The sequence below is a fragment of the Punica granatum genome, chromosome 2 (assembly GCF_007655135.1).
Source record: "Punica granatum isolate Tunisia-2019 chromosome 2, ASM765513v2, whole genome shotgun sequence".
Classification (NCBI taxonomy): domain Eukaryota; kingdom Viridiplantae; phylum Streptophyta; class Magnoliopsida; order Myrtales; family Lythraceae; genus Punica; species Punica granatum.
In genome coordinates this window covers 5,080,168-5,098,735 of record NC_045128.1, presented here as the reverse complement: position 1 = coordinate 5,098,735, position 18,568 = coordinate 5,080,168, and the positions used below count along the sequence as shown (strand labels likewise).

Below are 18,568 nucleotides of genomic sequence, written 5' to 3'. Positions count from 1 at the left end.
TCGGGTTGGTAAGACAGGATTTCAAATTAGACTATCCCAGTACGAAATAGGCCGAGGTCCCATTGGAGTAACTAAATAAATCGATAAAATTGAAATAGGCAGCGGATAAACCAATTACTAGGTGCTAATAACATCGGCAATCCCCTTTTTATCGTGCTTACGTCGTTATAGTGCTCATGTCGCTATTAATTTATCTCTGTCTTTAACTTAAAAAGCTCGCGCATTATGATGCTGGGGGGTTCTATTTTGCTCAGATATCATTTTATATTCACACTAACTGTATTATTCGGTTGCTGACTGATAAAAGTATATAACACTCGTGATGAAAAAGGGGAAGCGCAAAAATATGGTCCGAAATCCTGATTTTCCAATGACGAGGTTCTACTCCAAGTTCAAAAGTTTAAAAATCAAAATTAAGTACGCTGAAAAAGAAGGGAAAAAAAGGTTAAAATTACAATACTTCTAAGTTCTAACTTGGCCCAAATAAATCTTCTTTTGGCTTCTCAATTCTCGCTGTTCTGAGATATGCGACCCTCTTATATCTAGCTATATGTGTGTACGTGTATGTATGCAGAATTGAAATTTCATATATATATATATATATATATTCATTAGGTGAACCGGTTATGAAACCAGGTATTCACGTATCTAACTTGTATATACGCCTAAATCTTCACATTCTAGGCTGCCTTGTCGGCATGTTTGTCAAGGAGATGAAATAGGAAGGAACATGCATAAAAATTGATCTAGCTTTTGTTGATCACATCTAGAGATTAATCAGTCCTTAATTTGCTCTGTTATTGAAAATTGTTAGTCTCGAAGATCGCCCTCTCTGCATCGCAGACTAGGGAAGCATGAAGGGCATGGACATAACAAAGCAGAGCGAATTTGATCTTTTTTTATGGATAATAAGAATTAATTAACGAGGGAATCATAATAGCTAATAAAGAGGCACGAATAGTCTCACAAATATGTCATAATCATTCTTCCAGGGTAGGACAAAACGATCTGGCAAGTCATAGAACTTGGAATCAGAAAGCTCAATTTGTTTTGATCTGTGAGCAATATGTAGGCCTACTCGGCTAAGAAAAGAAGGAAAATAATCCTATTTTAGGGAAAGAAATATACGGAGTTACTCATATAGCTAATGTACAATAAAATTGATTCTCTATCCCATAATAGCAAGCAATGTGTGATTAATAAAAGACCAACTGCGAACTGCATGTTTCGAATTAATCCCTCATATATGTCAATAGTTTCACAAGAGAACAACAAGTGTGGCTGACAGTTTCATTGAAAGCTACCAAGTGCTTAAAAGACAATATACTGTGCAACAACAGGGAGAGGAAAACATGCGAAGGAGCAGAACAGACAGACAAATACAGCGAATTCCCCTCCAGCTACAATAGTAGTCTCATAAGAAACATCAAAATCGAGCAAAAGAATATAGCAGTAAAGCAATACAAGTTCCAAAAGAAGAAAAGGTCCTGCCAAGATTCGAGATTCTCCTCCATATCCCATCCTTTCAAGTAGAGCAACATAATCTGTTCAAAATCGAAACTTATGATTCAATATGACAATATCTATTACATAACGGAAAACTAAGATCTTTAAACAATAAAAAACATTATTAAAACAAGGTAATATTGCTGAAGTCGTAGGCTTACTTCTCTATGAAATAGAACGCCAAAAAAGCTGTCAAAACTCATATATTCAAAATCGAAACTTCACCAAGTAGAATGTAATCACCAACCTTTTCTGATCTATGCATGTCTTCTTCGATATCTCCGGCCGAACTTTCTCACAAACAAGTTGTCTCCTCTAATGCTAATGCCTTGTCCTAGAACCACACCAATGACTAGTCCACTTGCAAACCCCATCAGAATGATCTTCCAGTCAAAATCATCAAATAAAGTATTCGAGCCTTCATGATCATCTCCAGCTGCAGGTGCTGGTGGAGCCACATTATCCGGGCCTGCGCATTTCTTTGACAAAGGCTCTCCACATAGTCCAGCATTCCCTTTGTAAGAGCTGTTGTCAAATGTGTTGAATTGCTTCACTCGAGGTATGGACCCTGACAGTTGGTTGTAAGATACGTTGAAAACTGCTAGGTAAGTCAGCTCCGTTAGTTTCTCAGGGATCTCTCCGCTGAGGTGGTTGCGAGAAAGGTCGAGGGCTTCCAAATTGGTCAGACCATTCAGGGCAGGAGGAATACGGCCTGCGAGTAGATTGTGAGAGAGATTGAGCAGATGGAGTCCCTCTAAGCTTCCAATAGATTTCGGAATCTCTCCGGTGAAGTTATTGCTCGAAAGATCGATCACGGTTAGGTATTCCAAGATCTTTGCATACACCATTACCGTGCCTTTATTGACTATTGTCATTGAGAAATCATAGCCACCTTTAACCGACACAAAAGAAGACATAAAGGGAGACTGAGGCACATTCCAAGAATACCCAATATAGCTTGATCCGCCGGTGTTTAAAACTCTCATTGCTTTCCAATACTGGAAGTAGTTCGATGGCAATAAACCTACTAATTTGTTGCGAGAGAGGTCCAAAATCTGCAAGTTAGGGAACTCGAAGTTGCTCTTAGGCTCCATTATCGGTCCTTGCAATCTGTTAGACTGCAAAATCAATACCTTTAGGTTTGCAAGTGAGCCCAACCAAGAAGGAAAAATGTCCCGAATCATATTATTCCCCATATTGAGAAACTCCAGCTCGGTGCAGTTTGCTAGTGACCTCGGCAGCGGACCTTCCAGTAGATTGCTACTAAAATCTATCATCCTCAAGCTACAAGTGCCTTTACTCAACTGCGGGATTCCTCCATAGAAGTTGTTGTCGTGTAGACTTAACACCGTCAAAGTGCTGCTCAAGTTGCTCAAACATCGTGGAATCACACTGCTGAAGTTGTTCTTTGCCAGATCCAGTAGCTGTATATTGTTCATGTTGCATATCACCGGTGATATTGTTCCAGAGAGTCTGTTATTGGAGACGAAATAGAACTGAATGCTTGCGTGAGGAACGGCAGGAAGTGGTCCCTGCAACTGGTTGGACCTGACATCAAGACTTCTGAGCCGCGTCCAATTCAGAAACACCGGGTGTTGTGGGAATCCAGTCAGAGAGTTATAAGAAAGGTTCAAGGATCTCACAGATACAAAGCCCGAAAACCACTCGGGTATCTGCCCTGATATGTTATTGTAGGAAAGGTCAAGCCATTTAAGATCATGCTGATGACGTAAAAATTCAGGGACCTCATGTAATTTGCATGAAGCCAAACCTAAAGACCGGAACAGTGGATAACTTTCACTTGCATTGGGCTCGGGGAGCAGGGTAAAGTCGTTGAATGATAGGACTAGTGCCATGAGCCCCTGGAGCCCCGAAAACATGCCCAAGTTCAGGTTCCCGCTCAGGTTGTTTCCGTAAACGTTAAGGTACCAAAGATTACTGAGATGAGAGATTGAGCTTGGGACAGGCCCATGGAATCTGTTCAGAGAAAGGTCAAGATACTCCAGGTAGATGAGGCTCCCAAGTTGAGATGGAATAGGACCTGTCAATTGATTTTGCCCAAGACGTAAACGTGAGATTTGCGTGAAGTTCCAAACGAAAGATGGCATCTGTCCTGTGAGTTGGTTGACGCTGAGATCCAATTTAGAGAGTTGGCTGAGGTTCCCCAAGAACGATGGTATTTGGCCAGTCAATCGGTTTTTGCTCAGATATAGCATACGCAGTTCATTGAGGGTGGTGAAGAAAGATGGGATTTGGCCAGTCAATTGATTTTGGTTCAAGCGTAAACGAGATAATTGAGTCAAGTTTTGGAAAGAAGATGGGACTTGGCCTGTCAACTTGTTGTAGCCTAGATCTATCTCGGAGAGTTGATGGATGTTCCCTAGCAAAGATGGGATTTGGCCCGTCAACTGATTGACACTCAGATCTAAGTACGAGAGTCGAGTGAGGTTACTAAAGGAAGATGGGATCTCACCAGTGAACACATTAGCACTCAAATCCAGCATGGTGAGCCTCCAAAGGTTGCCAATTGCGGGTGGTATGGGAGAAAAATTGAAGTTATTAAGTGAAAGATCGAGATTCTCTAAGTGACTGAGACGAAACAGGCTGCTGCTGGAGTTGATGGAGCCGTAGAGGCAAGCTTTTCTGAGGTCGAGGCCGATGACGTGGTTAGTGCGTCCGTCACATTGGACCCCGCTCCAGGTACAGCAATTGCTGCCTTCTTGGCCCCCCTCTAACTGCCACGATTCGAGCTTCTTGTCATCACCCCATGAGTCATAGAGTTTGCTGCAATACTCGGGGCCTTCTTTCAAGCTTTGCTTGAGTTGCATCAAAGCAGACCTCTCATCCTCGTGGCACCAGGGCACAGAGTGAGAAGCAGCGGTAAGAAGATGAAACAGCAGGGGAAACAAGTATACGAACACGATGAAGAGAGATGAGCTTTCTGCCATGAAGATATGTGTGTGTCTAGTAAAGCTCGAGGCGATTCCAAGAATATATGTCAAATTATTACGCGTATTGCTCCCGAGGAAACAAACCTAAGTTTAAGACGAGCTGGTTTCTATTAGTTTATAAGGAAATCAACAAAGATTTTTGAGTTCCTTAGCCAAAATATTGACTATAGCAGTACTGAGTGGAAAATTCTGCGTCTGTACACACCCAAACAATATAAAATTCATATGTTTAAAGACGTTGACTTAAGGGTCAAAGTCGGTCGTCTAGTATAGCAAGTCAACTTGGTCAAGCACGGCAGGGCCCCACAGTTGATGCAAGGCATTGCCAGGTGCGCTTGATGGTCTAAAAATTGGCCATCGGCAAAGCTGACGATGCCTAAACATTGACCCCAAAAAAGAACGTGTTCCACTTGAATACTCCGCCATGACCTGATTTGTAAAGAGGTGAAGAAAGTAAAATATAAAATAAGGGGGAAAGAGTAAGGATACTGATCATACGTGCAAACCATGGGTGATAATAGATATCAGAACTTTGTAATATTTGATTGACCACAATTTATATTCATATGTTTGACCACACCGAAACAATATAAAATTCATATGTTTAAAGACGTTGACTTAAGGGTCAAATTCAGTCGTCTAGTATTACAAGTCAACTTGGTCAAGCACGGCAGGGCCCCACGGTTGATGCAAGGCATTGCCAGGTGCGCTTGATGGTCTAAAAATTGGCCATCGGCAAAGCTGACGATGCCTAAACATCGACCCCAAAAAAGAACGTGTTCCACTTGAATACTCCGCCGTGACCTGATTTGTAAGGAGGTGAAGAAAATAAAATATAAAATAAGGAGGAAAGAGTAAGGATACTAATCATACGTGCAAACCATGGGTGATAATAGATATCGAAACTTTGTAATATTTGATTGACCACAATTTATATTCATATGTTTGACCACACCGAAACAATATAAAATTCATATGTTTAAAGACGTTGACTTAAGGGTCAAAGTCGGTCGTCTAGTATTGCAAGTCAACTTGGTCAAGCACGGCAGGGCCCCACGGTTGATGCAAGGCATTGCCAGGTGCGCTTGATGGTCTAAAAATTGGCCATCGGAAAAGCTGACGATGCCTAAACATCGACCCCAAAAAAGAATGTGTTCCACTTGAATACTCCGCCGTGACCTGATTTGTAAAGAGGTGAAGAAAATAAAATATAAAATAAGGAGGAAAGAGTAAGGATACTGATCATACGTGCAAACCATGGGTGATAATAGATATCGGAACTTTGTAATATTTGATTGACCACAATTTATATTCATATGTTTGACCACACCGAAACAATATAAAATTCATATGTTTAAAGACGTTGACTTAAGGGTCAAATTCGGTCGTCTAGTATTACAAGTCAACTTGGTCAAGCACGGCAGGGCCCCACGATTGATGCAAGGCATTGCCAGGTGCGCTTGATGGTCTAAAAATTGGCCATCGGCAAAGCTGACGATGCCTAAACATCGACCCCAAAAAAGAACGTGTTCCACTTGAATACTCCGCCGTGACCTGGTTTGTAAAGAGGTGAAGAAAATTAAATATAAAATAAGGAGGAAAGAGTAAGGATACTGATCATACGTGCAAACCATGGGTGATAATAGATATCGGAACTTTGTAATATTTGATTGACCACAATTTATATTCCATTTACCATAGATGTTCCTAGGACATTCATTAACACCCCGTTTGGAATCAATTCTCGTATGACTAATTTATGGCTAGTCGGACCTAAATCGGATATATCTAGAAGGGTTTATTAGGCCAAAAATTCACATAGCTTCTAAAATGTCCCAAATCTATCAATTTTTTTATTTTTTGACCCATAAATACACATAGTTTCATTCCAGCGACACGTCTACCAAAATGTTAAATGGCCGTTGAAATTTGCTGACGTAAACACTAACGATGCACTAATGGAAGCTTACATGGCCCCCCACAATTTAAGAGATTTGTATAACGATCCGTATTTCTGTTACTATTTTCCACATTTGTCCCCCAATAGTTTAAGAGATTTACGGACTGATCCCCATTTCTTTTACTATTTCCCATTCATTTCTATCCTCTCCTTCCTCCACCCTTCTACTGAAATGGCGGCGGCAGTCAGCCACTGCACGCCAATCTCCGCCACGTCGGCCACCACCAACCCCCACCGCTTGTTCGCGATCTGGCCAGCCTCTATCCGTCAAGTAGTTTATGAGATTCGATGAAATTCCATAGTACGTGAATCTCTCCGCAACCTCAACGCCTACAATGGAATTGAGAGCATTTAAGATAATCCCTAACCGGATCCCAATTGCAAACCATAGGAATGATTTATTATTTTGATTCACTCATCGAATACATAGAATAATTAGCCTATTTATAGGCTCAGAAAGCAACCCAACTAGAAAACAAATAATCTCAAAATACCAAGATAAAATATAAATCAAATATCGGAAAAACATGAGATATCAAATAACCTAATTGATTGATCTTATTTTATTTCTAAAATATTCTATTTCCTAAATAAATAAAATAGATAAATATATATAAAATAATATCGAATACTCTCCCTCATCTAACTCCAATATTGGAGAAAATCTACATTTGGAGAGTTTTACCCCTTTAGTGGAAGGATCCAACTCGATTGAATTAGTCGAAATTTATTGGGCTTCCGGATATCTGGATATGCACCGAAAAAAACTCCAATATTAGAACGTTGAACAAATGATTGAGGCTGACGATGGCATGGGCTTTTCTATGATAAGTTAAATGTATCCTAAAAAGACTTCGATCATATAAAGTTATCAAAATGATATGAAAGTAGAGAAATAAGCTAAATTAATTTGTGTATACAAAATATTTTAAGATTGGGTTCATCTTTATTATAAGAGTATAAATTTTCCAAAATACATTGGGTGAAACTATTAAGGAAAGAAGGATTTATATAAATATAATGCTAATACAAATTAACTCAATTTTGATGATATGGCATGATTAAGAATGAGATACGACCCACTTATCGGAAAAAAAAATCAATTATATGCCATTCCGAAGAAATAATATATTACACCTAACATATATATATATTTAAGTAAATTCTGTTGTTATCTTTATTGAATAATAAATTACAACGTATCCAACAAAATTAACCTTTAAAATTAAATGATTATATATTATATGACACTTCAAAATGTCACGATTCTTTCATCTACTATATATATACATATGTAATTTATATATACTTATATCTTCTCAATTTTTGCTGCCTTGTCAGCATGCTTGTCAGGGATATCGATGAAATGGATTGGAAAGAAACCGGCAGAAAATTTGATCTAGCTTTTGTTGAGAACATCTAGAGATTTACCAGTCCTTAATTTGCTTTATTAATGAAAAAAAAAATAACGAGATGAGTGCCCCGAAAATCTTATAGCTTATTCGCATTTGCTATTCTCCCCCCAAGTCGATTGACATTCTTAACAGAAACGAATGAGGAAGTCCACAAAGCATTCAAAAGTTTTAGCTCTTTAGCTAGCTGGGTTTGCTTTGCTAAATTAGTATGGCATACATAGTTCCCCTACGTAGCTTACAAGTAATTGTACTTTATTTATGGAATGGAAGTGAAGGAATTAATTTCAACTTGCACCCTCCCCTTCAGCTTAATTACTCTATCCAGTTTCAATTAATTAGAACCCCTCGAAGTTTTCATCTCTGACTTTTCATCCCTTCTTTTAATGCGATTAATTGTTTCAAAATAACGTTCACCTAGAAAGCTGCATAATAGATTATTAATTCCTACATAGGAATTAGGATGTTCCAAATTCATAAGCATGGTAATCACCGCGATTTATAATGTAGGTACGATATGCCTCCGTCAAATGTTTCGAATTTAGAGGAACTAGCCATTCTGCCCGTGCGTTATGCGCGGAATTATTATTAGTGACAGAATAATATAATTTATTGCTTAATTTCATTTTCGATATTATTAATAAACAATCTTATTTAATTGCATTTACTCTCCAACTTCATCGTCACAGCCTCTGTTTAAACTTCTAACAATATTCGTGTTTCTCCCTTTTCCTTTTTCTTCATTTTTAGAAATTTTAGAATACAATCACCTTTTCGAAATAATCATTTGATATTGAGGCAATAATTTATATTAAATTATTTTTTTCTTTATAGGCAAAGCTATTTTCTGTGGCGAATAAGAAGCCGCTGAATGATGAGTTGCAGGTTTATCAATTTGATAGATTTTGAGCAACCACTTTAAACATTAAATACTGGTCATTATTTGTCTAGATAACAAAAAGAGCATAAAAACTAACATTTTGATATGTATATACTAATATATCATGGACTCCAAGAGATTGGTTGGCCGCGAACTGATAGTTACTCGAAAATGATTACGTGGAAGACCCTCGCCACAATAAAGGAATATTCTCATCTTAGGAGTCAATTTTAATTATATACACATATCTAATTAGTGTCTACACTTAAATCTTCACATCTTGTCGGCATGTTTGTCAAGGAGATGAAATAGAAAGGAACCTGCAGAAAAATTGATCTATCTTTTGTTGATCACATCTAGAAATTAATCAGTCCTTAATTTGCTCAGTTATTGAAAATCGTTAGTCCCATAGATCGCCCTCTCTGCAGTCGCAGACTAGGGAAGCATGAAGGGCATGGACTTAACAAAGCAGAGCGAATATGATCTATTTTTTTAATGAATAAGAAGAATTCATTTACGAGTGAAGAGCAAAGTACTCAAAGGAATCATAATAACTAATAAAGAGGCACGAATAGTCCCGCAAATATGTCATAATCATGATCCATGGTAAGAGAAACAATCTGGCAAGTCATAGAATTTAGAATCAGAAAGCTCAAATTGTTTTGATCCGCCAGCAATATGTAGGCTACTCGGCTCAGAAAAGAAGGAAAATAATCCTATGCTAGGGAAAGAAATATACGGACTGCCTAATATAGCTAATGTACAATAAATATACAATAATATTGATTATCAATCCCATAATAGCAAGCAATGCGTGATTCATAAAAGACCAACTGTGAACTGCATGTTCCGAATTAATCCCTCATATAAAAGACCAAATGTAATCACCAACCTTTTATGATCTATGCACGTCTTCTTCGATATCTCCAGCCAAACTTTCTGACAAACCAGTTGTCTCCTCCAATGCTTATGCCTTGTCCTAGAACCACACCAATGACTAGTCCGCTAGCAAACCCCATCAGAATGACCTTCCAATCAAACTCAACTGAAGTATTCGAGCCTGCATGATCGTCTCCAGCAGGTGACGATGGTGCCACCTTATCAGGGCCTGAGCATTTCTTTGACAAAGGATCTCCACATAGTCTTGCATTCCCTTTGAACTGCGAACTGTGAACTGCATGTTCCGAATTAATCCCTCATATAAAAGACCAAATGTAATCACCAACCTTTTATGATCTATGCACGTCTTCTTCGATATCTCCGGCCAAACTTTCTGACAAACCAGTTGTCTCCTCCAATGCTTATGCCTTGTCCTAGAACCACACCAATGACTAGTCCGCTAGCAAACCCCATCAGAATGACCTTCCAATCAAACTCAACTGAAGTATTCGAGCCTGCATGATCGTCTCCAGCAGGTGACGATGGTGCCACCTTATCAGGGCCTGAGCATTTCTTTGACAAAGGATCTCCACATAGTCTTGCATTCCCTTTGTAAGAGCTGTTGTCAAATGTGTTGAATTGCTTCACTCGAGGTATGGACCCTGACAGTTGGTTGTAAGATACGTTGAAAACCGCTAGGGAAGTCAGCTCCGTTAGTTTCTCGGGGATCTCTCCGCTGAGGTGGTTGCGAGAAAGGTCGAGGGCTTCCAAATTGGTCAGACCATTCAGGGCAGGAGGAATACGGCCTGCGAGTAGATTGTGAGAGAGATTCAGCAGATGGAGTCCCTCTAAGCTTCCAATAGATTTCGGAATCTCTCCGGTGAAGTTATTGCTCGAAAGATCGATCACGGTTAGGTATTCCAAGATCTTCGCATACACCATTACCGTGCCTTTATTGACTATTGTCATTGAGTAATCATAGTCACCTATAACTGACACAAAGGAAGACAGAGGCACATTCCAAGAATCCCCAAAATAGCTTGGTCCGCTGGTGTTTAACACTCTCATTGCTTTCCAATACTGGAAGTAGTTTGATGGCAATAAACCTACAAATTTGTTGCAAGAGAGGTCCAAAATCTGCAAGTTAGGGAACTCGAAGTTGCTCTTAGGCTCCATTATTGGCCCCTGCAATCTGTTAGACTGCAAAATCAATACCTTTAGGTTTGCAAGTGAGCCCAACCAAGAAGGAAAAATGTCCTGAATCATATTATTCCCCATATTGAGAAACTCCAGCTCGGTGCAGTTTGCCAGTGACCTCGGCAGCGGGCCCTCCAGTAGATTGTTACTAAAATCTATCATCCTGAAGCTACAAGCGCCTTTATGCAACTGCGGGATTCCTCCATAGAAGTTGTTGTCGTGTAGACTCAACACCATCAAAGTCCTGCTCAAGTTGCTCAAACATCGTGGAATCACACTGCTGAAGTTGTTTTTTGCCAGATCCAGTAGCTGGATATTGTTCATGTTGCATATCATCGATGATATTTTTCCAGAGAGTCTGTTATTGGAGACGAAATAGAACTGAATGCTCGCATAAGGAACTGCAGGAAGTGGTCCCTGCAACTCATTGGACCTGACATCGAGACTTATGAGCCGCGTCCAATTCAGAAACACCGGGTGTTGTGGGAATCCAGTCAGAGAGTTATCAGAAAGGTTCAAGGATCTCATATATATGAAGCTCGAAAACCACTCAGGTATCTGCCCTGATATGTTATTGTAGGAAAGGTCAAGCCATCTAAGATCATGCTGATGACGTAAAAATTCAGGGAACTCATGTAATTTGCTTGAAGCCAAACCTAAAGACCAGAGCAGTGGATAACTTTCACTTGCATTGGGCTCGGGGAGCAGGGTAAAGTCGTTGAATGATAGGACTAGTGCCATCAGCCCCTGAAGCCCCGAAAACATGCCCAAGTGCAGGTCCCCACTCAGGTTGTTTCCATAAACGTCAAGGCACCTCAGATTACTGAGATGAGAGATTGAGCTTGGGACAGGGCCATGGAATCTGTTCAGAGAAAGGTCAAGATACTTCAGGTGGATCAGGCTCCCAAGTTGAGATGGAATAGGACCTGTCAATTGATTTTGCCTAAGATGTAACATAGAGAGTTGGCTGAGGTTCCCCAAGAACGATGGTATTTGGCCTGTCAATTGATTTTGGGCCAAGTCTAAAACAGAGAGTTGAGTCAAGTTCCCAAAGGAAGATGGAATTTGGGCTGTGAACTGGTTGCCTTGCAGATATAACTCAGAGAGTTTATAGAGCTTCCCTAGGAAAGATGGGATTTGGCCCGTCAGCTGATTGACACTCAGATCTAAGTGAGAGAGTCGAGAGAGGTTACTAAAGGAAGATGGGATCTCACCAGTGAGCACATTAGCACTCAAATCCAGCATGGTGAGCCTCCAAAGGTTGCCGATTTCGGGTGGTATGGGAGAGAAATTGAAGTCATTAAATGAAAGATCGAGATTCTCCAAGTGGACGAGACGAAACAGGCTGCTGCTGGAGTTGATGGAGCCATAAATGCAAGCTTGGCTGAGGTTGAGGCCGATGACGTGGTTAGTGCGTCCGTCACATTGGACCCCGCTCCAGGTACAGCAATTGTTGCCTTCTTGACCCCCCTCTAACTGCCACGATTCGAGCTTCTTGTCATCTCCCGACGAGTCAATATAGAATCTGCTGCAATACTCGGGGCCTTCTTTCAAGCTTTGCTTGAGTTGCATCAAAGCAGATCTCTCATCCTCGCAGCACCGGGGCACGAAGTGAGAAGCACCGGTAAGAAGATGAAACAGCAGGGGAAACAAGTATACGATCATGATGAAGAGAGATGAGCTTTCAGCCATGAAGATATGTGCGTGTCTAGTAAAACTCGAGGCGACTCCAAGAATATATGTCAAATTCTTGACTATCAATAACCTCTTTTCCCGATTACTACTGCAACACAGATGTACCGGGTATATGTCAAATTACGCGTATTGCTCCCGAGGAAACAAACCGAAGTTTAAGACGACCTGGTTTATATTAGTTTATAAGGAAATCAATAAAGATTTTTTAGTTCCTTAGCAAAAATATTGACTATAGAAGTACCCGTATTGTAAACACTAAGGGGAAAATTCTGCGTCTGTACAAACCGAAACAACATAAAATTTATATTTCTAAGGACGGTCAACTCAGTCAAGGACGGCAGGACCTAGTCAAGGACGGCAGGATCCCCCGGTTGATGCAAGGCGTTGCCAGGTGACAATAGATATCGGGACTTTGTAATACTTGATTGACCACAATTTATATTCCATTTACGAAAGAAGTTCCTAGGAAATTCATCAACACCCTGTTTGGAATCAATTCTTGTAAGAAATGATTTTAATTCAATTCGATTATAAATGAATTACGTTGTTTGGAAAATTAAGGAATTGAGGTGAAATGAATTGAATTATCTTGTTTGGAATGCATTTAAAATAGAGAAATTCATCAGCAAAGGTTTTTTAAATTTACAATTAGGCTTATTAGTTCCCAAATGAATTGAATTTTGGCCAAATCTTTGGCCCGATTTGAATTCCAATGTAAATACTGCATTTTTAAAACAAATCACGTGTCATTTAGATTCCATATCGGACCTAAATTGGATATATCTAGAAGGGTTATTAGGCCAAAAATTCACATAGTTTCTAAAATGTCCCAAATCTATCAATTTTTTATTTTTTGACCCATTTCATTCCGCTGCCATATCTACCAAAACGTTAAATGGCTGTTGAAAATTGCTGACATGGACACTAACAATGCACATGAGGCTAACGGAAGCTTTTGTGGCCCCCCACAATTTAAGAGATTTGTACAATGATCCCTATTTCTGTTACTATTTTCCACATTTGTCCCCCAATAGTTTAAGAGATTTATGCTCTGATCCCTATTTCTTTTACTATTTCCCACTCATTTCTATCCTCTTCTTCCTCCACCCTTCTACTGAAATGGCGGTGGCAGTCAGCCACTGCACCCCAATCTCCGCCAACCCGGCCACCACCAACCCTATATATTTTTTACTCTATTGAAGAAAAGTAAAACTGAATGCAAGAATAAAACTATAAAACCGCTCAAATTTTAAACTCATATATCTTATATCGCTCCTCCATCAATTCATACGTATCTTCCACTCTACTTTTTACAGATTTCTCTTCAACCTACACTCTATCTCTATCTCAACTTAAGTTACTTTCTATTATTTCACTAAAAAAATTATTTTTTTCTATTTTCACCACAATTTTTTAATTTTTCAATAACAGCACATCTATGTGGAATTACAAATGATATATAATGATGAAAATACATATGTAACGTTTTAAACTTTTTTTTTTTACACTACGCGTAGTGTTGGTGTAGAATCTAGCTTATCAATAATAAATATTTGATAACTACAATTAAAATATTGGAAATGATTTTAAAAAAATGAAATTAATGCAATTTTAAAATAATTTATTTCAAGAATATTTTTCTGACTTGATCTTTCATTTGAATATAATATCCTAAAGACAAAATAGAGAAATGAATTAAAATTTTTAATAAAAAATTACAAAATAATTAGTAAAAACATTATTTTCAGGGACAGTCTTGCAATGACACCCGAAACTAAAAAATTCAGAAAAATCCAACCCAAATCAATCAAAAAATTCCGAAAATTAAAGACATGTTCGGGTTTAGTTTTAAAGAAACAAAATTGGAAGGAAGTTGATCGGACCCGATTTTATGTATATATAAATTTATTTTAGTAATTCATATTACCTATTATAATTTATACTTAACAAATAAAATTAAAAAAAATACACTTTAGATCCCATCTAAGGGATAAGAGTAAATTTAATTTCAGTAGCAAACTGATAAGTTTTATTAATAATCGATATTAGACTTACATTGGGAGCAACTTATATCTCCCTTTTTACTCACGTACCCTTGAGGAGCAAGAACGAAAATGTACCTAGAGCTCGTGAAGGAGAACATTGATAGTATGAGGACTTTAAGCTTATGCAACATTGTTACCAGGTGGTGGTGGCAGGCACTATAGTGGCAATGGATAAAACGGTAGACGATGTTTGTGAACAGAAGAAAAGGAAGAGAATAATAATAGGGGAAAAAGAAGAAATCTGAGATAAGAGAAAATAAAATTAAATAAAAAGGAAATTAATGATACGGTATCTCTTTTTTTTTAACTCTTTTTCTCTTTCTTTCTTTTTTATTCTCCTAAATGCGTATTTTTTATCCATAGAATCCCATAAAAATCTGATTAGGACTTTGAAAACAAACTATCGATGGCATAATGTCTTGAATAATTTTTTAAGCAAATAATTCATCAAAAAATATAAATTTTTTAGTCACAAAATATGTCAGTAACTCATCAGAAAATATTCATCTATAAAATAATTTTTAAAAATTCTTAATATAAAATTTGAAAATCCATCGATACAAATGTAAATAGAAAACATAAGAGAGGAGCAGTGAGCGTTAAATGGATAAGCTATTTCATATTTGATATGTTCGTCAAAGCGAATAATTATGGGAAAGAGCATACTATGTAGTTTTTATAGTGAAAAAATATGAAATGGTACCTTGAAATCAAAGGTCCTAGAAAGAATAAGTATAAGTTGGTTTTTGAAATTTGAAAAAATAAAAGGATTATGGTTGAAGAAAGAGAATACAAGTGTAATTAAAAATTGAAGGAGAAAGTAGAAAAGATACAAATGTCAATAAGAAAGGGAAGAGAGGAACCGTGAACGTTAAACGGAGAAGTTATTGCATGTTTGATGCGTTCGTCAGAGTGAATAATTATGATAAAGAACATGCTAAGTAGTTTTTTTAATGAAAAAGTATGAAATGATGCCTTGAAATCAAAAGGTCCTAGAAAGAATATGTAAAAGTTAATTTTTCTATTAAAACGAATGAAAGGATGCTATGTGATTCAAATGATGTGATATTTAGTAGCATTCGTATTATTTGAGTAAATGCTAAAATAGTAATATTATTAATTTACCAAAGGCAAAAAGGAAAAAAAAAGTTGGAGAAATACTATTGGGAAGGGTTGTACTTTAGAAGAGATGTACAAAATTTAACTCAGCTGAGACAACATATAATAGAATATGTGAGACAACGAATGTTGAGAATAAGCGATGAATAGAGAGTTGAAAGTGTGTGAGAAAAAATCATACTAAAAAAGTACACTAAAAGTGTAGGAGTAAAATGTATGAAATGAAATGTAGAAATTTACGAAGGATATGGGTATTTTTGAAACAAAAATTGAAAAAATAGGAAATTTCGAAAACAACCACGTTATTCATAACGATGAGTCAAATAATGTATGAACATTTAAGGACAACAGATATTGAAAACGAACATATAGTGCAACCAAATTTCGAAACTATAAATCATTATGAAATAATAACGACGAAGGGCTAACTTTGTTGAGAGAGATGCAAGATAATAAAGCGTCGAAAATGAGCAATGATCAGAAAGAGCTGGTTTATATATATAGTCAAAATGTGCGATCAAAAGTCACGAGCCAAAAAGTTACGGGAAAAGTCATGAGGGTATAGGACATTTTTGAAATATTAAAAATTAGATAAATTTGTCATACTTTTATATATAGTATAAATATATGAGAACCAGGGTAGACGGTGGTGGACGACCAATAAATATAAAATATATAATAGAGTTTAGACGATATATATATATAACATAGGTGTGTATAGATAAAAGCAAAGGATTTATAATATCTATATATGTATGTATACATCTAGGTGCATAAATATGAGCGAGCAAACGTAATATAGTTAGAGAGAGCATTATTGCAATTTTGTGAAAATATGAGGGTTAAAAATGACTTTTGATAACTTATCTTTTCAAACACCCAAAATTGATGAAATGAAAATATAGTTTTTTGGGGATTATGGAAAGTTAAGTAATTCCACCATAACTCTTCATAACCCTCTATCTTTTAATTACCAAGCATAGGTTGTTTTAATCCCTTCATAAAACTCCCATCCATAACCCCCATAATCCTCTATCCAAACAAGATGTTACAGTCTTGCAGCTTTGCTTCCGCAGCCTCTAGCTTCCGTGACTCTCGATTGGCGCTTTGATACTTCAATAGCCTGGCTAAGTTAAAAGGAAGTTATAAGGATTGAGGCACAATCTGGAAAGCATTTCTCTTGGGGGAACTTGGAAGACATTTAGCACAGGTAAAGAAAGAAATGAAGTTATTCCAATCAGAGGTTTCCAGAGCATGTCTATGCAAAATGGTTTCCAGATCAAGGCAGTATATGTAAGACTCTAATGCATCAATGAATACCTGAGATTCAGCTTCTTGCCGCACTCTATCATATCGTTGAGCAAGATGCCTTGCATCCTCCAGTGGAGATCCCATAATCATTGCTCTTAATGGTTCGGCAACCTGACAAGGAATGATCAAAATTGACTCTAAAGCATGTACCAATGACTAACAAAGTATCTGAATGCAGAAACCCCCTTTTGGTGCCAATAATATGCAAAGCTACTGGAGAAGAAATGCTTTTTTAAAATTGATACTACCAAAAGCTTATAATTCAAATTCTCTTTAGCAATTTGCAAATTTCACTCAAATGCCTCTCCAGCGTGTTATTTTGTAGGTATCAATTGAGAAACTTATTTTTTGCTGTGGGGAAGGGATCAACAAGCTGCAATGCAAACTTCACCTGCGTGGTGCATTTGTGTAGGTAAATCTAAATAAATGAATAACTCACGGTGCATGCGTCGTCATATACAAAAAGCTTAGGTACCATAATTCGAGAAAACAGACATCTAATCCAGAAAGAGATCCTGCTCAGATAACAAACAAAAGTGAATACCAAGGGAAGCTTTGCTTGCACAAACCTGTGACCCCAGAGCTTTCAAGAGAATCCCACGCTCTTTCTCCATTTGAGCACGAGCCTGCCCGAAACTTATTGCGGCTTGCGAAGAGTACTGCCACTGGTGCAAGTACTTTCAGAACCATATTTCTTGCCATCCTCCGACAACTTAGTACCTGTTACATACATGTGCAGAAAGCATAAAATTTAAACGTTGAACAGCACTCCAAACAAAGTAAAAGGTATTAAGGTATGTTTGTTGCTTAACCAACTCACCAATCTCAACTTGTTTAGCCCCAGTGACTATATATCCTTCCACTCCACGCACAATGTCCCTCTGGAAATGCTGCAACAGCAACACAAATTTGAACTTACATAGTAAATAAAGGATCAGACGTACATAACAAAACCAGTTAAGAGCCAGCCAGCAAGCAAGCAACCTTTCCGGCGCGTGTCGAGATATAAAGCTTCTCAAGTTTCTGATGCTGCCGGAATTGCCGCTCATCAGTTGCGAGGCCATCTGATCCCCCATATCCCACAGCTCCAAATTGCTTCAGGACCGCCCAGAGTAACAAGGCAGATAAATTAAACTCCTGTAAAATCAGGAGCTGGTGGTTGTCTTAGATGTCCCAAACTCTTCTTTACACTGTTTCTCTCAATGGTGGCTCCAATCACATTGGACATCCATGAGACACCCTTCAGACCAAGTTTGATGTTTTTTCAAATAGAGTGATTTTCTTTCTTTTGTTTACGGTTTCAACGTTGGATGAAATTCTTCACAAATAGCTTGAATGCTATTCATCTTCTTAGCACAATGAAGAGGCCCTACATCACCAAGTGGTGATTTTGCGAGGCTCTGAGTATACCCAGTTACTAGGCTCACAAGCTTTTAAAGCAACTATTACTCAAGCTACGATCATTTGGCTCAAGGATCCTCACTTTTCCAGCACATTCCCAACCAATGGCTCGAATTCGCACAATGTGAAGCATACGGAGACCTCGGATTATACACCAGACAATGTTAAATCTAATATTTGCTAAAATAAACACGGAAGTGCCAATGAGACAA

The 18,568-nt window shown here is 38.0% G+C and overlaps 1 protein-coding gene across 1 annotated transcript; it reads right to left on the bottom strand.

Annotated features, from left to right (window-relative positions):
* Positions 1–1,243: 1,243 nt before the first annotated feature.
* Positions 1,244–4,534, bottom strand: LOC116198014 (receptor like protein 26-like). The gene is made up of 2 exons (XM_031528313.1): positions 1,754–4,534; positions 1,244–1,544 (listed from the first exon to the last, which is right to left on the bottom strand). The coding sequence occupies exon 1, from the start codon at positions 4,452–4,454 to the stop codon at positions 1,764–1,766; it is 2,691 nt and encodes an 896-aa protein (XP_031384173.1). The 5' UTR covers positions 4,455–4,534; the 3' UTR covers positions 1,244–1,544; positions 1,754–1,763.
* Between the last annotated feature and the right edge of the window lie 14,034 nt (positions 4,535–18,568).